Source organism: Anolis sagrei, chromosome 3 (assembly GCF_037176765.1).
Source record: "Anolis sagrei isolate rAnoSag1 chromosome 3, rAnoSag1.mat, whole genome shotgun sequence".
Taxonomy (NCBI): domain Eukaryota; kingdom Metazoa; phylum Chordata; class Lepidosauria; order Squamata; family Dactyloidae; genus Anolis; species Anolis sagrei.
This window is the reverse complement of record NC_090023.1, coordinates 164,898,535-164,924,950: the sequence shown is the minus strand read 5'-3', so window position 1 is coordinate 164,924,950 and position 26,416 is coordinate 164,898,535. Positions and strand designations below refer to the sequence as shown.

The 26,416-nt window shown below is 42.4% G+C and overlaps 1 protein-coding gene across 3 annotated transcripts in view; it reads left to right on the top strand.

Moving 5' to 3' along the window:
• ANK3 (ankyrin 3) overlaps window positions 1-26,416 on the top strand; it is a 719,992-nt gene that overhangs the window by 507,345 nt on the left and 186,231 nt on the right. For all 3 annotated transcript variants that reach the window (XM_067465652.1, XM_067465653.1, XM_067465654.1), the window contains 4 exons: window positions 5,331-5,429; window positions 8,208-8,405; window positions 9,934-10,032; window positions 12,749-12,847. In XM_067465652.1, the coding sequence (XP_067321753.1) occupies window positions 5,331-5,429; window positions 8,208-8,405; window positions 9,934-10,032; window positions 12,749-12,847 (495 nt within the window). The remainder of the gene's footprint in view (window positions 1-5,330; window positions 5,430-8,207; window positions 8,406-9,933; window positions 10,033-12,748; window positions 12,848-26,416) is intronic.

Genomic DNA, 26,416 nt, shown 5'->3' with positions numbered 1-26,416 from the left:
CGACACCAAATTGGGAGGGATAGCCAATACTCCAGAGGACAGGAGCAGGATTCAAAACGATCTTGACAGATTAGAGAGATGGGCCAAAACTAACAAAATGAAGTTCAACAGTGACAAATGCAAGATACTCCACTTTGGCAGGAAAAACGAAATGCAAAGATACAGAATGGGGGATGCCTGGCTCGAGAGCAGTACGTGTGAAAAAGATCTTGGAGTCCTCGTGGACCACAAGTTAAACATGAGCCAACAATGTGATGTGGTGGCAAAAAAAGCCAATGGGATTTTGGCCTGCATCAATAGGAGCATAGTGTCTAGATCTAGGGAAGTAATGCTACCCCTCTATTCTGTTTTGGTTAGACCACATCTGGAATATTGTGTCCAGTTCTGGGCACCACCATTCAAGAGAGATATTGACTAGCTGGAATGTGTCCAGAGGAGAGCGACTAAAATGATAAAAGGTCTGGAGAACAAGCCCTATGAGGAGCGGCTTAAGGAGCTGGGCATGTTTAGCCTGAAGAAGAGAAGGCTGAGAGGGGATATGATAGCCATGTATAAATATGTGAGAGGAAGCCACAGGGAGGAGGGAGCAAGCTTGTTTTCTGCTTCCCTGGAGACAAGGACGCGGAACAATGGCTTCAAACTACAAGAGAGGAGATTCCATCTGAACATGAGGAAGAACTTCCTGACTGTGAGAGCCGTTCAGCAGTGGAACTCTCTGCCCCGGAGTGTGGTGGAGGCTCCTTCTTTGGAGGCTTTTAAGCAGAGGCTGGATGGCCATCTGTCAGGGGTGATTTGAATGCAATATTCCTGCCTCTTGGCAGGGGGTTGGACTGGATGGCCCATGAGGTCTCTTCCAACTCTTTGATTCTATGATTCTATGAAAAGTAATATAATAATAATAATAATAACAACAACAGAGTAAAATAATAAATAATCTTGATTCGAGTATAAGCCGAGTGGGACTTTTTAAGCCTTAAAAAAGGGCTGAAAAACTAGGCTTATACTCGAGTATATACAGTATATCAGGAAATGTCATATCACGAAGGAGTGGGAGAAAGGGAATACGGATAATAGTCAGGACATTTAAATATGAGGACTCTATAGTTACTCTTGTTTTTTCCTCTTGTGTTTGTACAAATGAATTAAAGTGCTAAAATATGAGGTTTCTCATGTCATGTCACCTTTATTTGGTTGTTACTGTGGGCCAACTATTTAGAAGTGTTGTAAAAATAGTTCTGCAATACTCTTATATACTCAAGGCTTTAAACTTTGTAGATATTGTTTACTATAATCTATTATTGAGCATGACATTAAAATTGGATTTTTTTGTATGACTACACAAATTATAACATACCCAGCAAACATAAGGTTGCAAACATATATGTTCTACAGGTATTCTGGCTGAGGAGTTTGGATACAATTCCTAAACGAGTATATGCTTGGCAGCATGGATTTTGCAATATGAATGAGGAGAGATTATCCTCCAAAAATTATTGTTTTTGCTTTACCTCCAGTGCTTTATTAATGCGGATTCTATCACGATCACAAACACACAAATTTGTGTCAGGGAGAAGAATTGAAAGTCTCCTTGGACTTCTCTCACACTCCCTTCCTCATCTCAGAACTGATATATCATAGTTCTTGTTTTAACTTCTTTTGCACTGGAAAACAAAAGAATATTTCTGCCTAGTTTCAGACATTTGGGTTCAGCTCCTTGGCATGAATCCTATTGTTAGTCCCAGTTAAAGTATACCTACTAACAGTCAGGAATACCTTCTTCCTGACTGTGAGAGCCGTTCAGCAGTGGAACTCTCTGCCCCGGAGTGTGGTGGAAGCTCCTTCTTTGGAAGCTTTTAAACAGAGGCTGGATAGCCATCTGTCAGGGGTGATTTGAATGCAATATTCCTGATTCTTGGCAGGGGGTTGGACTGGATGACCCATGAGGTCTCTTCCAACTCTTTGATTCTATGATATGTAAGTGTTGCATTACCAAATCCCCATTGATTCAGTGGTTCTGTTCTAGCTGGGACTAGCAGTTAATAATAAATAATAATAAACTTTATTTATACCCCGCCACCATCTCCCCGATGGGGACTCGGAGCGGCTTACATAGGGCCAAGCCTGAACAACATATTACATCAAAATAAAAACCAAAATATAAACAACAAGTAACATCATCAAAATTACATGAAAGAAAAATATATATAATTGAATTTAGCTTCTTTGCAGCACATAACCTCAGAAGATCTTGCACACATAGACATGCACATGCTGAAGCAAGCTCTGTTGATGTTGCTAACAGATTGCAGCAGATGATCGAGACATATTGCCTGTGTCCAGCACAGCCATGCTAGAATGCCTCTGTGCTCCCAAAGGCAGTCGGTAAAGGGTGTTAAAAATGAAGCTGCTTTAGATGCAGCTGTGAGAAACTGAAAATAATTGAGCTTCAGAAAACACAGAGACACACTACATAGCATTTTTTACTGTAGTTTGCTGCTAACTGTTCTTTGCCGGGTTGGAAGCACAAGTACAGGGTGCAGCAGCATAACCTCCTTTTTTCAAAACTTAATAAAACCCATTGTATGAATCAGAATTTATATATAGTAGGCGCATACCTAAAGTTTTGTTTTACGTAGTTTTGAAGATCAAATTAGGTAGGTCAGAATTGTGTCAAATTCTGGGCACCACAATTGAAGAGAGATATTGACAAGCTGGAATGTGTCCAGAGGAGGGCGACTAAAATGATCAAGGGTCTGGAGAACAAGCCCTATGAGGAGCGGCTTAAGGAGCTGGGCATGTTTAGCCTGAAGAAGAGAAGACTGAGAGGAGATATGATAGCCATGTATAAATATGTGAGAGAAAGCCACAGGGAGGAGGGAGCAAGCTTGTTTTCTGCTTCCCTGGAGATTAGGATGCGAAACAATGGCTTCAAATTACAAGAAAGGAGATTCCATCTGAACATGAGGAAGAACTTCCTGACTGTGAGAGCCGTTCAGCAGTGGAACTCTCTGCCCCAGGATATGGTGGAGGCTCCTTCTTTGGAAGCTTTTAAACAGAGGCTTGATGGCCATCTGTCAAGGGTGATTTGAATGCAAAATTCCTGCTTCTTGGCAGGGGGTTGGACTGGATGGCCCATGAGGTCTCTTCCAACTCTTTGATTCTATGATTCTATGAGTGAGAAAGTGTGACTTGCCCAAAATGATCCAGTGGGTTTCCACTACAGAGCGGGGATTCAAATTCTATGATTCTATGATTCTAGGTGACGTCGCCCATTCTCCATACACTAAGTAAACTAATTTCTGGCATTTGTCATGACTCTTGCCAGCGTAGCAGGCGTCATGTTGGCAATTTCTTCCTGGATGTTGGTCTTCAAATCTTTTAGAATCCTTGGACAGTTCACAAAAATACAGGATTTCAAAAAACCCCATAGAAAAAATCACAAGGGGCCAAATCTGGAGAGCGGACCGGCCACTCCAAATTCCCCCTAATTGAAATGAGGTGCTCTGGGAAGTGTTCCTTCAAAACAGCTATCAATGCTCTTGAAGTGTGTGCAGTTTCACCATCTTGTTGGAACCAAATGTCCCCTAAGCCCAACACATCTAGCCATAGGGGAAAAAATTCCTGCAACATGTTTACATAGCGGTCCCAATTCATTGTCACTGCGACTTCATTTTCCTCAAAGAAACAGGGACCAATAATTCCAGCTGAGGAAACTGCATATCACACTGTGATTTTCGGTGAATGCAAAGGCCTTTGATGCAATTCTCGAGGATTGTTGTCAACCCAGTAGTGCATGTTTTACTAGGTTCTTGTGGGTTTTTTCGGGCTATATGGCCATGTTCTAGAGGCATTTTTCCTGACGTTTCTCCTGCATCTATGCAGGCGAAACATCAGGAAAAATGCCTCTAAAACATGGCCATATAACCCGAAAAAACCCACAAGAACTTAATGATTCCAGCCGTGAAAGCCTGCGACAATACAGTGCATGTTTTGTTTGTTGACGAATCCGCACAAATGAAAATGGGCTTCGTCACTTAAAAAAAAATAGCGTCCTCAGGAACGACTTCGAGAAGAACCTCACACGCTTTCCTCCGAGAATTGAAGTCACGTTCAGAAAGTTCCTGCACAATCACCATCTTGTAAGGATGGAAATGAAGATCATCATGAAGAATTCTCCTCACAGAATTATCGGAAAGTCCAAGGGCAGAATGTTTGCGCGCAGAACGCCATGGTGATCACAACATTGAAGCTCTCACTGCCTCAATGTTCTCAGGTGATCTAATGGGCCGAGGGACTCCAGTTCTTCGTCTTGTCACACTTGCAGTTTGTCTGAATGTAGTGACCCACGTCACAATTGATTTCCGGTCTGGGACAGGGGCCAATGGGGCTAAATTAAAGTGATTCCGAAAGGCGCGCTGGGTTGCGATCACAGAACATCCGCTCGAAAAGTAGGCCTCAATGGCAAAAGCACGCTCCTCACTGTTCCAACGCATGATGGCGACTGAACTGTGTCAGGACAAAACTTTATACTCCCGCCTCTCGAACGAGACCACTACGTCTTCAACCGACTGAATGGCATGCATTTTTAAAAAGGAAGTTATGCTGTTGTACCCTGTAGCAAAGGATTGCGACAACAGAGCATTGCCTTTGTCGATTTGCTCTGTAAATTACAGGGTCATTCAGCAACACCATTTGTGCTATAAATAATCTTTGCTTTTAAAGATCAAGAAAACTGTTCACTTTTTCATATCAATATTCTTGGTGTTCTTACCATTTCCCTGGCAATATATTTTTTGGCTAAAGCAGATTAAGCTTTACATTTTTAAAGCAAACTTGGGTATGATTATTGATTTGTTTTGATCTGCCCAGCAGAGAATTTGCTTGCTGACGGCATATGCCAGGGTTATTAGAGTACAATCGCTGAGAAGCAAATGGACGAAAAATGTGCATATCTGAATATGTAAAGCTTGGCATAATTACAAATGCTTGACCAACTGTGAATGACCACTTAGCACAGTGTTGTGTTGGTGCTCTGAGTGAAGCACCACATTTTTAAATAGATATTTTTCCTTGACAAACAAGAAAACACTCATGTACTGTGATAGTTAGAAAATCGATACTGGAATAAATTACTTTCTGAGGACCAGAGTTAGAGGGCAAATATTGACTGGGTTCAGTGTTATGTTCCCAAACAACTCTTTCGAAAGTATTCATGCTGCACTGGTTTCTGACTAAAATGAAAGCTTTTGTCCTGTTTGATGAAACATTTTTGTGACTTCTAACATTTTGATGGGAGACCTTAATATTTCAACAAAATTTTACTTTCATAGAGAGGAGAGACAGCGCTTCATATGGCTGCCAGAGCTGGCCAATCAGAAGTTGTTCGATACTTAGTCCAGAATGGAGCTCAGGTAGAAGCCAAAGCCAAGGTAAGCTCCTAATTTCTTGGTGTGACCGATATTGCAAATGGCATGCTCCTCTTCCTTCAAAGGAAGGAAGAGGGTTTCTGTTCAGTCAAGGAGTGGGTACAGGAGGGAATGCCTTCTAGACCAGTGCTTCTCAACCTGGGGGTCGGGACCCCTGGGGGGGTCGCGAGGGGATGTCAGAGGGGTTGCCAAAGACCATCAGAAAACAGTATTTGCTGTTGGTCATGGGGGTTCTGTGTGGGAAGTTTGGCCCAATTCTATCCTTGGTGCTCTTTGATTGTAGGGAAACTATAAATCCCAGTAACTACAACTCCCAAGTGTCAAGGTCTGTTTTCCCCAAACTCCACCAGTGTTCACATTTGGGCATATTGAATATTCATGCCAAGTTTGATCCAGATCCATCATTGTTTGAGTCCACAGTGCTCTCTGGATGTAGGTAAACTACAACTCCAAAACTCAATACCCAACAAATCCTTTCAGTATTTTCTGTTGGTCATGGCAGTTCTGTGTGCCAAGTTTAGTTCAATTCCATCGTTGGTAGAGTTCAGAATGCTCTTTGATTGTAGGTGAACTATAAATACCTGCAATTACAACTCCCAAATGACAAAAGCAACCCCCTTCCCCAAACCCCACTAGTATTCAAATGTGGGCGTACTGGGTATTTGTGTCAAATTTGGTCCAGTGAATGAAAATACATCCTGCATATCAGATATTTACATTATGATTCATAATAGTAGCAAAGTTACAGTTAAGAAGTAGCAACAAAAATGATTATATGGTTGGGGGTCACCACCACATGGGGAACTATATTCGGAAGGTTGAAAAACACTGTTCTAGACCATTTGGGGTAGAATCAGTACTCGTGGACAATTGCCTGATCATTTAGAAATCCAGACGGGCTACTTGACCCTGTTAGCATTGGATTGTCAACCTGATGGACTCAAGTCATGGCCTGAATAGGGTAAATCTAGAGAGGAAGTAGACTCTGAGCTGAAGTATCAAGCAGAGATTCAGTTTTTTAGATTTCCACTCCCAGAATCCTTAACCGTATGTCCACTGACCATGCTGACCAGGAGATTGTCAGTGATGCAGTCCAAAAGTAATCTGTATTTTAAAGGTAACCCCCAGAATAATATTTTATCCAGCATCAAATGATAATACGAAGTCAAAGTTAGGTTCTTCAACATCTGCCAAAGAGGGCCGCAGAAGTCCAAATAGTAAAACAAGCCCTACCCATAAACCCTGAGGCAGGGCTCTGAAATGGAAGCTATTTTTTTCCACTGGGTGGTATTTGTGTGCATTTTCTGTCTGTGTTTATAGGGGCACAAGGGGCATTGCAGGGAGATAATGAGCTAAAGTTGTAGCCTTTGGCTCTAATGCAGAAAGAGTCTGTTTCCAGATTAGAAGGGCATTCAGCTATTTGTCCACTCGTGGAGGTCCTTCTTGAACCTACTCAGTCGCTGTGTTATTGTTAATGTTTATTGCTATTTCTGTTTATGAGCTTTATTTATTGTTGTATTATTGTAGCTATTGTTTTATTGTTGTATTATGGGCTTGGCCTCATGTAAGCCGCATCGAGTCCCTTGGGGAGATGGTAGCGGGATACAAATAAATAAATAAATAAATAATGACCACATCAGTAGACCGATGAACTGTGCCAGGTTGTTTGGATTCTCATGCTAATTCCTCACAATCCCCTAAATTAGTGATATGTCGGGGGCATTGAGAACATTTATATGGCAGCTCTAAGCCATCCTGTGGAGAGGTCGTATGGCAGACATCAGGACAGTGATGGCTATGCACAGAATTTGCATTGCTTTTAGCCTTGTGTTCTTGCATCATCCAGACTAGGGGTCCTCAAACTAAGGCCCGGGGGCTGGACACGGCCCTCCAAGGTCATTTACCCGGCCCTCGCTCAGGGTCAACCTAAATCTGAAACGACTTGAAAGCACACAAGAACAACAACAATCCTATCTCATCAGCCAAAAGCAGGCCCACACTTCCCACTGAAATACTAATAAGTTTATAGTTGTTAAAACTATTCTTCATGTTAATTATTGTATTGTTTTTAAGAGTTTTTGCACTACAAATAAGATATGTGCAGTGTGCATAAGAATTCATTCATGTTTTTTCAAATTATAATCCGGCCCTCCAACAATTTGAGGGACTGTGACCTGGCCCTCCATTTAAAAAGTTTGTGGACCCCTGATCCATACCCTCCTTAGACATATGCCAGTCACTCATATTATTTATTATTATTATTAAACTTTATTTGTACCCCGCTAGCATCTCCCGAAGGACTCGATGCAGCTTACAAAGGCCAAGGCCTCCACAAAACAATAGCATAACAAAACAATTCAAAGCAAATCAAACAAAAATCAAAACATCAAAGCAATAACAAAAACAACAAAAGCAAACACTATATCACAATAAAACAGGGTCGGGCCAAAGTAAAGGGTACAGGTTAAAAGTGCTGGGTGTGATAGATGGTCTATTGAATTTCAAGGAAGTGCAATGTGCAGAAAACTTAAAATCTAAGTAAAGTGCTTCTGGGACACTGATAAAGTGCTTACTGGAGTTTTCCTATTCTGGAAAAGGCGCATCGGAACAGCCAGGTCTTCAAATTCTTCCTAAAGACTGCCAACGTAGGGACCTGTCTGATGTCTTTAGGGAGGGTGTTCCAGAGTCGGGGGGCTACCACAGAACAACCTTTTAAATAGTAATTATTATCCATGACTGTAAAACACACTATATTTGGCTCCCTTTTCCTTGCACATTTAGGATGACCAAACACCACTCCATATCTCCGCGAGATTGGGTAAAGCTGATATAGTGCAACAGCTTCTACAACAAGGAGCTTCACCGAATGCTGCCACAACTTCAGGATACACACCATTGCATCTTTCAGCACGCGAAGGACATGAAGATGTAGCCTCAGTCCTTTTGGACCATGGAGCATCCTTATGTATAACTACCAAGGTAAGAGAGCATTAGGTGAAGCAGGCAAAGCAGGTGGGAAACCTTTTAAAATCATTCTGGAGTGGCCAAAAACATCCATGCCAATGAATATAAATTGTTCCAAATGGACTACTGGATGTCAGGGTAACTTTCCGTTATGATATCAATACACCCAACATGGAGCCCCCGTTGTTGGGTTTTGTTTTTTGTTCGTTTGTTTTTTTGTCGTGTCAGGAGCAACCGCTCCTGTTGTGAGAGAATTGGCCGTCTGCAAGGACGTTGCCCATGGAACGCCTGGATGATTTTTGATGTTTTATCATCCTTGTGGGAGGCTTCTCTCATGTCCCCGCATGAGGAGCTGGAGTTAATAGAGGGAGCTCATCCGCCTCTCCCTGGATTCGAACCTGCGAGCCCCCGGTGGCACAGTGGGTTAAACCCCTGTGCTGGCAGGACTGAAGACCGACAGGTCGTAAGTTCGAATCCGGGGAGAGGCGGATGAGCTCCCTCTATCAGCTCCAACTCCTCATGCGGGGACATGAGAGAAGTCTCCCACAAGGATGATAAAACATCAAATCATCCGGGCATCCCCTGGGCAACGTCCTTGCAGACGGCCAATTCTCTCACAACAGAAGCAACTTGCAGTTCTAGTTCCAACAGACCTCAGAACCTCTGAGGATGCTTGCCATAGATGCAGGCGAAACGTCAGGAGAGAATACCTCTAGAACATGGCCATATAGCCCGAAAAAATCTACAACAGCCCAAAGTTTAGGAAGGCGGGATAGAAATATCATAAATAAATACATAAATGTTATATTATTTTATTTATTTATTTGTTTTGTATCAAAAGCATTGCATAAATTACTATAAAACTGATAAAAATAGAAGGTGTGCAGGCGGCTAAATATCTTTTGACCAAAAACGGGCAACAGCAACGGCATTGTCTGTAGCCTCCAACAATTCCTCCTCTGTACATGAGGCAGGGCATAGTGGACAAGCATACAGACGCAGAGTTGTCTCTTCTGCTCCACAGTCACACAAGGTATGGGATTCTTTTAGGTTGTACTATTTTGTCAGGTTGTCTTTTGAACTGCCCACTCCACTTCTGAGTTTGTTCAGGGACTTCCAAATCAATTCTTGGTTTGCCCCTGGAGGAAGACCCTCCCAGTTGGGATTTCCTGGTTTAGCTGCCCAGAGGGATACCCTTGCTGTAGCTGGAGGGACGCCAAGAGGAGTGGTCGTTCTCATAAAGCTTTTCCTTGATTTGAGTCTACTGGGAGGAGGCTGGTAGCCATGCAGTGGGTGGCTTTCACAGTGTTCAACCTTATTTCTCTCACATTTAGCAGCAACTTCCCATTTATGTTATGTTGTCCTATTTTGTTAAGCAAAGTGTTAGTAACTCACTTTAATTTTTAAAAAATCAATAAGAAAAGGTGTTGCTTTCAGGAAACAGAATTCTTTGTCCAATGTTCTTCCAAGAATGACCTCTTTTACAGAGCCTTGCCAGACTTGATGTTAATGAGAAGTACTGATGACAATGTCTCTCTTGCAGAAAGGGTTTACTCCTCTACACGTGGCAGCCAAATATGGCAAAATTGAAGTAGCCAACCTCCTCCTTCAGAAGAATGCATCTCCAGATGCTGCTGGAAAGGTAAGATGGGTGAAAGCCACTTTATAAAATAATAATAATAATAATAATAATAATAATAATAATACTTTATTTGTATACCGCTCCATCTCCCTGAGTGGTTCCCAGGTAGTTCCCAGGTAACGTCACAAAACATACAAAGTAAAACAACATAACTATAAGATTAACAAAACAATATAAGCATAAAAATTGTCGCCATAACACACATATATTAAAAATAATCCTGCCTGTTCAAGGCAATTAAAAAATTTAAAAGGCCGGGCCAAGATTTGTGCAAGCCCAAAAATTTTAGGGGGCCCGGGAATTAAGTGCAATGCTATGGCAGGCAACAATATTAGGTACGGGTCTGTGGCTGTTCATTCCGGGGCCGATTAGAGGAAAGAATCTGGGTAATTGGTAGGAAGAATAAGGCCGTATTTGACAATGTGTAGGGCTGAGTTAGGACTGGTCATTTTCAAAGGCTTGTTGAAACCACCAGGTCTTCAAGCTCTTAGGAAAAGAGGGGAGGGATGGGGCCTGTCTTATTTCCCTTGGAAGGGCATTCCAGAGGTGGGGGGCCACCACTGAGAAAGCCCTCTCTCTCATCCCCACCAACCGCACTTGAGAGGGTAGTGGGACCGAGAGGAGGGCCTCCCCGGAAGATCTTAGAGCTCGTGCCGGTTCATAGAAGGAGATGCGATCGCGGAGATAGGCTTTCTGCTTCTACAGACTGTGTCATGACTGGATTTTTCCACATATGAACCCTCCTGTGCGAAGAAGGCAATTTACGCCAGATGATACCACCTCAGACCAGTGATTACCACATCTAGTGCCTGTCCTTCAGCACCGTGGTGGCATGATACCATTTCAAATTGGAACTCAATCTTTCCATTATGAATCCGACACAACTACCAACAGTAGCAGCAGGTGTCTCTTGAATAGTTAAACGTCTTCATACAGATGTCCAGGTTTTTATTAAGTTGGTTCCAGATAAACAAGAGTGGTGGTATCTTGATTGTGTGCCTTCATAATCCATCCATGTTATTATACAGTCTGTCGTGACCTGGATCAGTGTGACCCACTTGCTGCCATAATCTATGTCAATCGTTTTGTGATTACACATAAAACACACACACATAAATGTTTACATGAAAATAGGATTCTCTGGGTCAGACTCTAACTAATATTCTATGCAACCAGGCATGTAGCCAGGGGGGGGGGGGGAGCTTGAGGGGCTTCAGCCCCCCTCCCAAATTCTCATGGTGGTCCGCAAGAAGGCCTTACTGGTACATTATTTAAACTGTTATGTTTATTCATATCATGATCTGATCACCATGCTCAATATATCCCATATGCATGGGGGTATTGGGGTAACGATACAAAAGATTTGCTAGGCATCGAATTGTGCCTTTTGTAAGCCGCCCTGAGTCCCCCCTCGGGGGTTGAGAAGGGCGGGGTGGAAATATGCGAAATAAATAAATAGACCCTCTTTCACTCAGACTCAGCCCCCTCCCCCCGAATCAAACTCACCCCCTCCCGAATCAAAATCCTGGCTACGGGCCTGTGTGCAACGTTTTCCAAACCTGAATATTTTAGGGGTGCGAGGAACTTCTGATGGGACAGAGTTAATTTCATGATCAGCCACTCATCCACTTTAAAGTTTCCTGCACACTGAAACTACGAGGGGTATTCTTTAAGTAAGGTCCGTTGGAACATAAGTACACAACGAAAGTTTATTTCAAAAAAGTAAATTTATTTTCAGAAAGTACGTACTTCACTCTATTTTTGACATAGTTGCCAAGTTTGTTCAAACACTTATCATGCCTCTGAACCAATTTTAAAATACCCTCTTCATAAATCCTCGTTTCAATTGAAGCCACCAAATCGTCTGTAATCAAAGATGGGCGATCGGAGCAGTCCTCATCATGGACGTTGTCACAGCCATCTTTGAATTGTCGTACCCACGTACGCACTTTGCTTTCACTCATAACAGTATCACCGTACACTTCACAAATCTGTCGATGAATTTCTGCAGCAGGCAGGTTCCTTGCTGACAAAAACCGTATCACTGAGCGAACCTCACATGCGGAGGGTGAGTTGATAGTCTTAAACATTTTTAAAGCACAGAACAGAACCGTACAGGTTAGCTACAGAGCGGAAACTGAGCACAGTTGTTCCCGAGGCATGCTGGTACACTACGCACGCTCTCGTTGTGGTATGCGCGTGAACTACTAGTGTCTACAACAAAACGGACCTTACTTAAAAATACCCCTCGTATTATGTAATGAAGAAAGCTGTACTACTTCAATTCAATGTAATAGGTCTGTTTTAAATGTCCAGAGACATTTGTAGGAAAGCATGCAAACGTACAGGTCTCACCCCATCAGCATACTATTAAAATCCAGGAGGCATCCTGCTGTCTCTTAGAATCGGTTATTTGAGACTTACGAAAAGCATGAACAAATGCCAAAACAGTAGTTCTCACGTGCAATTTTGGGCGGTTAGTGATTATTATTGAAATTAGGCACCTCATTCTACCTCGGAATGTATGTGAAGGAGAGCATTTGCCTGCAAGTCAACAAGAATTTTGTGTCGTACAGTGTTGTTGTTGTTTTACCATTTCAAACCTTAGTTAATACCACAGTAATCTCACCAAATCTAGTTTAACCTACTTTTTTTTCTGAGCTTTTATGTAAAGTGGTTTTCTAACAATGCCTGTTTGTTCTGCATGTGTTTTTAGAGTGGTTTAACTCCACTGCATGTTGCGGCACATTACGATAATCAGAAAGTGGCACTTCTGCTCTTGGACCAGGGAGCTTCACCTCACGCCTCTGCAAAGGTACTGGTGCTTGCTCTGTAAAAACAAAAGGCCAGCCAGTTTACCTTCACACAGCCATTCCCCATCCCATCTTCTTTCATTTGGCCACGTCATCTGGCATTCGATTTGCTTGGTTGAGGACCGTATTACACAGACCTAGGTAAAATTAGAAAAGCTGCCAGGGAAAAGATTGGATGTGTGAGTGGCTTTGATGAAAATATTCTCCTCCAAAGGTTATGGTCATTATTGTTTTAATCTACTGCTGTAAACCGCTCCGAGCCAAATTGGGAGTAGCAGTATACAAGTCAAATAAATAAAATAAAAATAAAATAAAATAAAAATAATATAACGAAACCTAGAAGGCTCTGTGAAAGTGAAGAAGTTAAACCACTGGACGAAGTGACACGAAATTTGGACACTACACCCCTAACACCCCTATGAGTGACCATCACTCATAACACCCGCCCAAAAAACAGTGGAAAGGACTGAACCCCCCCCCCCCCAAAAGTTAAATGACAATATAGTGCATGTGCAAAAATGACATCTCCCAGCATCCCCTAGACCAGGCCCTTTAGGGGAGGAGGATGATCTGAATGCACTGCTTCCAAGCTGCAAGCTTGCTTCTCCTTGGATTTCTTTGAGAGCATCCCAATCCATACATATTGCCTATTTCCTATTCCTGGACTGCAACTCCCAGCAATCCTCCAGATAGATAGATAGATTAGATAGAGGTAGGTAGGTAGGTAGATAGATAGATCAATCAACGTGGTTAGCTTGTGTTCAAAAGTTTTAACCTTCCATACAGCCCAACAAAATAAACTCACAATATACCATATATACTCGAGTATAAGCCAACCCGAATATAAGCCGAGGCACCTTAATTTACCACAAAAACTGGGAAAATGTATTGACTCGAATATAAACTGAGGATGGGAAATGTAGCAGCTACTGATCAATTTCAAAATAAAACTAGATACCAATAAAATTACATTCATTGAGGTACCAGTAGGTTAAATGTTTTAGAATATTTACATAAAACTGTAATGCAAGACTGTCCAGCTCTGATGAAACCATTATTCTAGCCTCCTTCAATATAAATGTGCTTACGTATCCTCCCAATAGTAATAAGGAGAGCAAAATAATAAATTTAATCTATATAAATAAAAATGTAATGTTATTTATTATTTAGGTTCTTGTGGGTTTTTTCGGGCTATAGGGCCATGTTCTAGAGGCATTTCTCCTGACGTTTCACCTGCATCTATGGCAAGCATCCTCAGAGGTTGTGAGGTCTGTTGGAAGTAGGAAAAATGGGTTTATATATCTGTGGAATGGCTGGGGAGGGGCAAGGAGCTCATCCCTGCTGGAGCTAGGTGTGAATGTTTCAACTGATCACCTTCATTAGCATTTGAAGGCCTGGCTGAGCCTGGGAAAATCCCCTGTTGAGAGGTGTTAAGATGTGCCTAGTTGTTTCCTCTCTGCTGTTTTGCTGTTGTAATTTTAGAGTTTTTTAATACTGGTAGCCAGATTTTGTTCATTTTCATGGTCTCTTCCTTTCTGTTGAAATTGTCCACATGCTTGTGGATTTCAATGGCTTCTCTGTGTAGTCTGACATAGTGGTTGTTGGTGTGGTCCAGCATTTCTGTGTTCTCAAATAATATGCTTGATGTATGGGAGGAACACTTTTCCTCTGGGTGGATCTTCATCTTTACTCTCGTGGCTGGTAAAGATGAAGATCCACCCAGAGGAAAAGTGTTCCTGCCATACAACAAGGGAACTACTGACCGCATAGGGATGCTGATGTGGAAACACAACATACAAACCACCTACAGACCCACCAAGAAAATCCAACAAATGCTACGTTCAGCAAAGGACAAGAGGGATCCTCTCACCTCTGCAGGAGTCTACCGTATACCATGCAGCTGTGGACAACTCTACATAGGGACCATCAAACGCAGCATTGCCCAAACACGAATCAAGGAACATGAAAGGCACTGCAGACTACTTCAACCAGAGAAGTCAGCCATAGCAGAGCACCTGATGAACCAACCTGGACACAGCATTTTATTTGAGAACACAGAAATGCTGGACCACTCTCACAACCACCATGTCAGACTACACGGAGAAGCTATTGAAATCCACAAGCATGTGGACAATTTCAACAGAAAGGAAGAAACCATGAAAATGAACAAAGTCTGGCTACCAGTATTTAAAAAACTCTAAAATTACCACAGCAAAACAGCAGAGAGGAAACAACTAGGCACATCTTAACACCTCTCAACAGAGGATTTTCCCAGGCTCAGCCAGACCTTCAAATGCTAATGAAGGTGATCAGTTGAAACATTCACACCTAGCTCCAGCAGGGAAGAGCCCCTTGCCCCACCCCAGCCATTCCACAGATATATAAACCCATTGTCCTAATTCCAACAGACCTCACTACCTCTGAGGATGCTTGCCATAGATGCAGGCGAAACGTCAGGAGAAATGCCTCTAGAACATGGCCCTATAGCCTGGAAAAACCCACAAGAACCTAGTGATTCCAGCCATGAAAGCCTTTGACAATATATTTATTATTTATTTATTGACAGCTTTTATTTTCCGTCCTTCTCACCCCGCAGGGGACTCAGGGTGGATTACAGTGTACACATATATGGCAAACATCCAATGCCAATTTTTGACATACAAACATATACAGACATACACAGAGGCTATTTAACTTTTTCTGGCTGTTAGTTTGTAGGATTAGCATAACTCAAAAACCACTGGACGAATTGACACGAAATTTGGATACTACACCCCTAACACCCCTATGAGTGACCATCACTCATAACACCCTCCCAAAAAAACAGTGGAAAGGACTTAACCCCCCCCCCCCCAAAGTTAAATGACGATATAGCGCATGTGCAAAAATGACATCTCCGAGCATCCTCTAGACCAGGCCCTTTAGGAGAGGAGGATGCTCTGAATGCACTGCTTCTAAGCTTGCTTCTCCTTGGATTTCTTTGAGAGCATCCCAATCCATACATATTTCCTATTTCCTATTCCTGGACTGCAACTCCCAGCAATCCTCCAGATAGATAGATTAGATAGAGATAGGTAGGTAGATAGATAGATAGATAGATAGATAGATAGATAGATAGATAGATAGATCAATCAATCAGGAGGACTGCTGGGAGTTACAGTCCAAGAATAAGTGGAGAAGGAAGAAAGGAGAGAAAGAAAAAGGGAGGAACGGAAGGAAAGAGGTAGAGAAGGAAAAAAGTATAGAAAGAGGGAGGGAAGGCTGGCCACAGCAACGCGTGGCGGGTACAGCTAGTAACAATAATAAATAGAGTTAAATAATAAATGTAATAAATAGAGTAAAATAATAAATGCAATAAAATAATAGAGTCAAATAATGTAAATGTAATATCAATAATAATAGAGTAATAAATGTAATAAAAATAATAACAGAGTAATAACATAAATATAATAAAAATAATACTAATAACAGAGTAAAATAATAAATAACCTTGGCTCAAGTATAAGCCGAGGGGAGCTTTTTCAGCCTAAAAAGGGGGCTGAAAAACCAGGCTTATACTCGAGTATATACAGTAGGTAAAACTTTAAAAATGTCAGACCAATTACCCTAAATGTCTTGATGATTCATTATTTCATCCATGAACATAATCTTTCCATGAATCATAGAATTGTAGAGTTGGAATAGAAAGTTGGTCCAATCCCTGCCATACAGTAATACATGACCAAAGTACTCCTGACTTCAGAGATGGGAAGGCATGAAAAAAACAGAAAAAAGGGGAAGGGGGGTTAAAAAATCTATTCCCCCCCCCCCCCAATGTTTCTATTTCCCCCCAGTCCTTTCCATCTCTACTCCTGACAGAAAGCCTTTGTTTAAAAACTTCCAGAGATGGAGACTCAGGCACCTTCTCACTGCCATGTAATCCAGATTATCAAAGCAGATAATCCACATCGGCTGTGTACTGGATTATATGAGTCTACACTACCACATAATCCAGTTCATGGAGCCCCCGATGGTGCAGTGGGTTAAACCTCTATGCCAGCAGGACTGAAGACTGACAGATCTTTCCATGAATCCGGGGAAAGCGTGGATGAGCTCCCTCTGTCAGCTCCAGCTCCTCATGCAGGGACATGAGAGAAGCCTCCCACAAGGATGGTAAAAACATCAAAAACATTCAGGCGTCCCCTGGGCAACATCCTTGCAGACGGCCAATTCTCTCACACCAGAAGTGACTTGCAGTTTCTCAAAGATGGTAAAAACATCAAAACATCTGGGCGTCCCCTGGGCAACGTCCTTGCAGACGGCCAATTCTCTCACACCAAAAGCGACTTGCAGTTTCTCAAGGATGGTAAAAACATCAAAACATCCGGGCGTCCCCTTGCAGACGGCCAATTCTCTCACACTACAAGCGACTTGGAGTTTCTCAAGTCACTCCTGACACCACAAAAAAATCCAATTTAAAGCAGATAATCTGGATTTTATATGGCAGTGTAGAACAGGCCTCAAATTGTGACAGTCCTGCAAGCACTTACTAAAGCCATCTTGTAATTTGGGACCTTCTGTCTAATACTGAACATCTATAGTCCTATCCACAATGTCCTGCCAGTAAAGCTTTGAGAAAGACATTGTAAGGAACAGAAAACAGGACGCTCTACATAAGCCCAAAATGTAGTATATGACAATAGTATAAAATGAGACTGCCAGCATCCAGATGAAGACTAGAAGTTAATACTTTTGAGAACACTTGTTGAGATTTGGTGTTAACCACTGTTCTTAAAGGATAAGTTGTACTCTTACTTTTAGCCCCTCTGTAATGCACTGGGTATTCTAGGAGACACCTTGACATCTTCATAGTGGCTTAGCCAAATATACATTAATGCAGTGGTTCTCAACCCTTGGTCCTCTAGATGTTTTGGACTTCAGCTCCCATAATCCTAACAGATGGTAAGATGGTAGGTTCTTGTAGGTTTTTTCGGGCTATAGAGCCATGTTCTAGAGGCATTTCTCCTGACGTTTCGCCTGCATCTATGGCAAGCATCCTCAGAGGTAGTGAGGTCTGTTGGAATTAGGACAATGGGTTTAGATATCTGTGGAATGGCTGGGGTGGAGCAAAGAGCTTTTCTCTGCTAGAGCTAGGTGTGAATGTTTTAACTGACCACCTTCATTAGCATTTGAAGGCCTGTCTGAGCCTGGGAAAATCTCTTGCTGAGAGGTGTTAAGATGTGCCTGGTTGTTTCCTCTCTGCTGTTTTGCTGTTGTAATTTTAGAGTTTTTTAATACTGGTAGCCAGATTTTGTTCATTTTCATGGTCTCTTCCTTTCTGTTGAAATTGTCCACATGCTTGTGGATTTCAATGGCTTCTCTGTGTAGTCTGACATGGTGGTTGTTGGAGTGGTCCAGCATTTCTGTGTTCTCAAATAATATGCTGTATCCAGGCTGGTTCATCAGGTGCTCTGCTATGGCTGACTTCTCTGGTTGAAGTAGTCTGCAGTGCCTTTCATGTTCCTTGATTCGTGTTTGGGCGCTGCGTTTGGTGGTCCCTATGTAGACTTGTCCAGATGGTAAGATGGCTGGGACTTCTGGGATGTGAGTTCCAAAACACTGGAGGACCAAAGGTTGCGATCCATTGCATTAATATATCTCCATTGGTTAAAAAGACCTTATATTGACCTGGTTAGAGCTTCTAGGAGCTCCAAGGTCAAAGGTTCAGATCCTCTGCATTAATGTATCTCCATTGGTTAAAAAGACCTTATATTGACCTGGTTAGAGCTTCTAAGATCTCCAAGGTCAAAGGTTCAGATCCACTGCATCAATGTATCTCCATTGGTTAAAAAGACCTTATATTGACCTGGTTGGAACTTCTAGGACCTCCAAGGTCAAAGGTTCAGATCCACTGCATCAATGTATCTCTATTGGTTAAAAAGACCTTATATTGACCTGGTTGGAACTTCTAGGACCTCCAAGGTCAAAGGTTCAGATCCACTGCATCAATGTATCTCCATTGGTTAAAAAGACCTTATATTGACCTGGTTGGAACTTCTAGGAGGTCCAAGGTCAAAAGTTGAGATCCATTGCATTAATGTATTTCCATTGGTTAAAAAGACCTTATATTGACCTGGTTAGAGGAGCTTCTAGGAGGCCATTCTGTGGCCATTATATATATAGAATCATAGAATCATAGAATCAAAGAGTTGGAAGAGACCTCATGGGCCATCCAGTCCAACCCCCTGCCAAGAAGCAGGAATATTGCATTCAAATCACCCCTGACAAATGGCCATCCAGCCTCTGCTTAAAAGCTTCCAAAGAAGGAGCCTCCACCACACTCCGGGGCAGAGAGTTCCACTGCTGAACGGCTCTCACAGTCAGGAAGTTCTTCCTAATGTTCAGATGGAATCTCCTCTCTTGTAGTTTGAAGCCATTGTTCCGCGTCCTAGTCTCCAAGGAAGCAGAAAACAAGCTTGCTCCCTCCTCCCTGTGGCTTCTTCTCACATATTTATACATGGCTATCATATCTCCTCTCAGCCTTCTCTTCTTCAGGCTAAATATGCCCAGTTCCCTAAGCCGCTCCTCATAGGGCTTGTTCTCCAGACCCTTGATCATTTTAGTCGCCCTCCTCTGGACACAATATATAAATTGCTTTTTGTAATATATAGGAAGAATAAGTAAAGTGGCTAAAAGATTTCCCAGAAGAACTTAGATCTAAGGCCTCGTTTCCAATCTGTTCTTCTTATGGGCACCAGCTTTATATCTGAGGGTAAAATGTCACCTGAATAGGGTGCATTTCGGTCTATTCTTTATTTCTAATCCTGTAACAAGGGCCATAAAAGGTAAGGAAGAAAAAGTCCAGGTAAGATCCTTGCATGATTGTTTTATCCACCATCTCTGTGGCATCATAAGTGTTTGTGAGTTCCTTAGAAGTAGAAAAAAAATCAAAATGTCCTCAGCACATTGCACTTCAGAGTACACCAGGCAATATGCAGTTAACAGTTTCTGTACATGGAAAAAACCCAGTAATTTGAAGGGAAAAAATAGATTCCAGAAAGTGGTTATTAGACTCAGAGGAGAAAACAATGTGAACTCTTCCCACCTCCAGCAATACATTTATCTTTCTTATATTATCAGGGAAATTATATTATGTGGGCTTATGTGGAAGAGTTCAATGCTACTTGTTCCTAGATAAGCAGAGATAAGATTTCGGTGTTAGTCTCATCCATCAAAAATAAAAGTGACACCATTTTCATTAAAAAGGGAAATAGGCTTTTGCAAAAGTGACTACAATGTTTTGTCGAAGGCTTTCATGTGTGGTATCACTGGGTTGTTGTAGGTTTTTCAGGCTATATGACAATGTTCTAGAACAATGGTTCTCAACCTGGGGGTCAGGACCCCTGGGGAGGTCACGAGGGGGTGTTAGGGGTCGCGAAAGACCATCAGAAAACACTGTATTTTCTGTGGATCATGGGGGTTCTTTGTGGGAAGTTTGGGCTGATTCTACCATTGGTGGGATTCAGAATGCTCTTTGATTGTAGGTGAACTATAAATCTGAGCAATTACAATTCCCAAATGTCAAGGTCTATTTTCCCCAAACACCATCAGTGCACACATTTGGGCATATTGAGTATTCATGCCAAGTTTGGTTCAGATCCATCCTTGTTTGAGTCCACAGTGCACTCTGGATGTAGGTGAACTACAACTCCCAAACTCAAGGTCAATGCCCACCAAACCCTTCCAGTATTTTCTGTTGGCCATGGGAGTTTTGTGTGCCAAATTTGGTTCAATTCCATCATTAGTGGAGTTCAGAATGCTCTTTGATTGTAGGTGAACTATAAATCTGAGCAATTACAATTCCCAAATGTCAAGGTCTATTTTTCCCAAACACCATCAGTGCACACATTTGGGCATATTGAGTATTTATGCCAAGTTTGGTCCAGATCCATCCTTGTTTGAGTCCACAGTGCACTCTGGATGTAGGTGAACTACAACTCCCAAACTCAAGGTCAATGCCCACCAAACCCTTCCAGTATTTTTTGTTGGTCATGGGAGTTCCGTGTGCCAAGTTTCCATCATTAGTGGAGTTCAGAATGCTCTTTGATTGTAGATGAACTATAAATCCCAGCAACTACAACTCTTAATTGACAAAATCAACCCCCTGCTCAGCCCCACTAGTATTCAAATTTGGGTGTATCGGATATTTGTACCAAATGTGGTCCAGTGAATGGAAATACATCCTGCATATTGGATATTTACATGGCAATTCATTATAGTAGCAAAATTACAGTTGTGAAGCAACAACGAAAATTATGTTATGGTTGGGGGTCACCACAACACGAGGAACTGTGTTAAGGGGTCGCGGCATTAGGAAGGTTGAGAACCACTGTTCTAGAAGCATTCTCTCCTGACATTTCGCCTGCATCTATGACAAGCGTCCTCAGAGGTTGTGAGGACCTCACAACCTCTGAGGATGCTTGTCGTAGATATAGGTGAAACGTCATGAGAGAATACTTCTAGAACATGGCCATAGAGCCTGAAAAACCTACAACAACCCAGTGACTACTATGTTGTTGTAAGTAAGAATTTATATGGCGACTTATGAACACAAGTTTGGAAAGAGACATTCATTCATTTGATGGAAAAGATCAGAACCAGTTCTATGTTTCAGGGAATGGCCAAAGAAACATTCAGCCTCGTTTCCCCTTTCCCCCATTTTGAATGGAAGACCTTAAGTAGTGTCAGCAGTCAAAAGAAAACCAAAGAGCAGTAGCATTGGCAGGAAGCTGTCATTTTCACCATTGTCAGATTGAAGTTATACTTGGATTGAATAGCTACCAAGGCACTCAGTGATATGGAACTATTGGTGATATATAGATTTTTTTTAAGGTGCAATTCTATAAGCTCATGAACCCAAGCACCAGGTAGTATTTTGAGCTGATCTTCAATGACTGAGAGAGCCAGGGTGGTGTGGTTATTTGATATAAGGAGCTCATATCCAAGTCTGAATCTCAATGCTTTATCCTTTGGCAATTCATTTATGTATAATCAGCTTTGCGAGCAGTCTTTGCTTAGAATTAGTATCTGGTCACTCTTAGTGCACAATTGTAGTGGGTCATCTCCTCCCTAGTTACTACTGAGATCAGGCCCATAGCCAGGGGGGCTTGAGGGGCTTCAGCGCCACCCCCACCCCACGAAATTCTCAGGGTGGTCCGTGAGAAGGCCTTACTGGTACATTATTTAAACTGTTATGTTTATTCGTATCATGATCTGATCACCATGCTCAATATATCCCATATGCATGGGGGTATTGGGGTAACGATACAAAAGGTTTGCTAGGGTAGATTCTGAGCCCCCCCCCCCCCCCGAATCAAACTTAGCCCCCCCCCCTCCCCGAATCAAAATCCTGGCTACCGGCCTGACTGAGACAAAACAATCTTACAAATAATGTCTGATAATAATAATAATAATAATAATAATAATAATAATAATAATCTATATGAATAAAAATGTAATGTTAGTTCGTGCTACCATCAGAACTCAAAAACCACTGGGGGAATTGACACCAAATTTGGACACAAGACACCTAACAGTCCAATTTATGTCCTCCACTCAAAAAAAATTGTTGTCATTTGGGAATTGTCATTGCTGGGATTTATAGTTTACCTACAATCAAAGAGCATTCTGAACTCTACCAATGATGGAATTCAACCAAACATGGCATACAGGACTTCCATGACCAACAGAACACACTGGAAGGGTTTGGTGGGCATTGACCTTGAGTTTGGGAGTTGTAGTTCACCTACATCCAGAGAGCACTGTGGACTCAAACAATGATGGATCTGGACCAAACCTGGCACGAATACTCAATATGCCCAAATATAAACACAGGTGGAGTTTGGGGAAAATAGGCCTTGACATTTGGGAGTTGTATTTACTGGGATTTATAGTTCACCTACAATCAAGGAGCATTCTGAGCCCACCAATGACAGAATTGGGACAAACTTCCCACACAGAACCCTCATGACCAACAGAAAATACTGTGTTTTCTGCTGGTCTTTGGCAACCCTTCTGACATCTCTTCGCAACCCCCCGCCCATGGGTCCCAAACCCTAGATTGATAAATGCTGCCTTAAGGCCATCCAGTCCAATTCTCTTCACCAGGGCAAGAAAACATAATCAAAGCCCTCCTGACAAAGGGCCATCCAGCCATTCACACACACACATATATGTATATGACAGATGCAGTATCAAAGATTTGAAAGGGACCCCTAAAGAAGGGCAATGATAAGTTGCATGTTCCAGAGTAGGCAAACCAGACAATCACCACATCAACACTGACAAAGAAACAGCAAGAAATACTGTTGACCCACAAGCAGAAAGACATTACATATATTAGAAACCAACACTTTCTCTTATTTTCCAGATCACCAGACTGGGCCACAGCAACATGTGGCAGGGGACCGCTAGTAATAATAATAATAATAATAATAATATTTAAAAAAACTTTATTTATACCCTGCCACCATCTCCCCAAGGGACTTGGAGCGGCTTACATGAGGCCAAGCCCAACAGCACATCAATAAAAGCAAAAGGCATTAAACAATTAATACAATGCAATTAATATAAATCACATATAAAAATAACCAATAAACAGTAACAAACAAGGATTTAAAAACCTATGGCCGGGCCAAATGTAATAGTTTAAAAATTTAAAAAGTAAATGCTGGACATGAACAAGGCAGGATATATCTGGTATAGGGTTTTAAAAGAGATGAGGGAGCACAGACAGTCCTAAACCAGTAGTAAAGTGCATTCCGAGAACATATTGCTGGGAATTTTCCTTATTCTGGGAAGGCACACTGGAACAGCCACGTTTTCAGGCTGCTCCTAAAGACTGCCAATGTTGGGGCATGCCTGATGTCCTTGGGAAGTGAGTTCCAGAGTCGGGAGGGGGGGGCACCACCGAGAAGGCCCTGATGAAAACATGCAGAATTGTTTTAAAAAACCAATCTCTCTCTCTCTTTTTGCCTGTAAGCTTTAAAATAAACTGGGGCTGAAATATGTTCAGATACCATAACAGCAGGAGCCCTCAGTGGCGCAGTGGGTTAAAGCACTGAGCTGCTGATCTTGTTGACCGAAAGGTCACAGGTTCGATTCCGAGGAGTGGCGTGAGCTTCTGTTGTCAGCCCTAGCTTCTGCCAACCTAGCAGTTCAAAAACGTGCAAATGTGAGTAGATCAATAGGTACCACTCTGGCGGGAAGGTAACGGCGCTCCATGCAGTCATGCTGGCCTCATGACCTTGGAGGTGTCTAAGAACAATGCCGGCTCTTCGGCTTAGAAGTGGAGATGAGCACCACACCTCAGAGTCAGACAAGGCAGCAAAAAAAGCCAATGGGATTTTGGCCTGCATCAATAGGAGCATAGTGTCTAGGACCAGGGAAGTAATGCTACCCCTCTATTCTGCTTTGGTTAGACCACACCTGGAATATTGTGTCCAATTCTGGGCACCACAATTCAAGAGAGATATTGACAAGCTGGAATGTGTCCAGAGGAGGGCGACTAAAATAATCAAGGGTCTAGAGAACAAGCCCTAGGAGGAGCGGCTTAAGGAGCTGGGCATGTTTACCTTGAAGAAGAGAAGGCTGAGAGGAGATATGATAGCCATGTGTAAATATGTGAGAGGAAGCCACAGGGAGGAGGGAGCAAGCTTGTTTTTTGCTTCCCTGGAGACTAGGACATGGAACAATGGCTTCAAACTACAAGAGAGGAGATTCCATCTGAACATGAGGAAGAACTTAACTGCGGAGACCCGTTCAGCAGTGGAACTCTCTGCCCCGGAGTGTGGTGGAGGCTCCTTCTTTGGAAGGTTTTAAACATAGGCTGGATGGCCATCTGTCAGGGGTGATTGGAATGCAATATTCCTGCTTCTTGGCAGGGGGTTGGGCTGGATGGCCCATGAGGTCTCTTCCAACTCTTTGCTTCTATGATTCTATGATTCTATGACTGGACTTAATGTCAGGGGACGACCTTTACTACCATAACAGAAAGAATGGTGTATATTCCTCATGCTCAACAACAGAACTCTTCAATTTCAGAGATATATTGTAAGACTTTGTCAAAGGGATTTTTTTTTTCAAAGTTGCATGAAGATTTCCCTTTGGATTGCCTTCCAGTGGATGATTAAATGCCTAGTTGTCAGATCCTTTTGCATGAATAGAGATAAAGAGGATCATGGAGAAAAATCATAGTATAAGCTGTGGGTCACTTACTATGTATTGGGAAGGAAAGGCAAATCAAATTCATATGAAGAGCTTGAAGCGTAAGCAGGACCTCGTTTTGTGAGTGATATGCCTTCACTGCGCTTCCGGAGATACTGAGCTTCACTTCCAAAACTTTAACATTGCCATGCACTGACATGAAGTAATACAACAGCTTAAGTACACCCTTTATATAGGGGACAGGACAATGACCTATTTTAATTCTGAATTGCAAAGCATCTTTCTTTTTCCTACGGGCAGAGGCTATTCTTGCTCCCAGAGCCAGTGGTTCTCCGTAACAAAGCAACAACAACAAAAAAATATATGAAAGAAATTACAGATTGGGTCACTTGATTCGCCTGTCCCTGACCAAATGGGTTAGCAGCTGCCACTTTGGTGTTGAAGTTGCTGCCAGGAGACTTTCCTAAACAAAACATATATCCGTATGCAAGGCATAGAAATGAAACAAACTGAGCATCAGTCTTGGAATTAATGGCAGCATCCCGCACTGCTTTAGGCTGCATGTTGTGCAGTCAGCTAAGAGATTATATGTTGATAGCAGATGATTTTCTACTCCCATTAGTCCAGGGGTCCTCAAACTTTTTAAACCGGGGACCAGTTCACTGTCCCTCAGACCGTTGGAGGGACGGACTATAGTGTTTTTTTTAATATAAAAAATCAATTAAAAATTCCTAGGCACATTGCACATATCTTATTTAGTTGTGTGGAAGGGCCCTTAGAGGGGGTTCTTTCTAGCCCTCTTTAGGCAGTGATTCCAGGAGAAGAGAATGGGAAATCTTCCTATTTCTAGTCTGAACAAAATCTGGCTATCAGTATTAAAAAAAAACTCTAAAATTATAACTGTAAATAAAGAACAACACTCAAACACAGGGGAACTCCAGACAAGAAACAATCAGGGCCAGCTAATCACCTCTCAACAAAGGATTCTCCCTAAAAACTGTCAGGCTATGAAATGGTAATCAAGATGGCCAATTGAAACATTAATACCTACCTCCAACAGACAAGAGTTCTTTCTCCCACCCTGGATCTTCCACAATTTTCCTAGTTAAAGGTTTTCCTCTGACATGAAGTCCAGTCGTGTCTGACTCTGGGGTGTGGTGCTCATCTGCATTTCTAAGTCGAAGACTCGGTGTTGTCCGTAGACACCTCCAAGATCATGTGGCCGGCATGACTACATGGAGCGCCAGGGCAGCCTCCCTTGGCTGGCTCACGCTGCCCATCGGGCCCGATGGGCAGCGTGAGCCTGCCAAGGGAGGAGCAGCCTCGTGCGGCCTACTCGCGTGTAAAGCACCTTGCAAGGTGCTTTA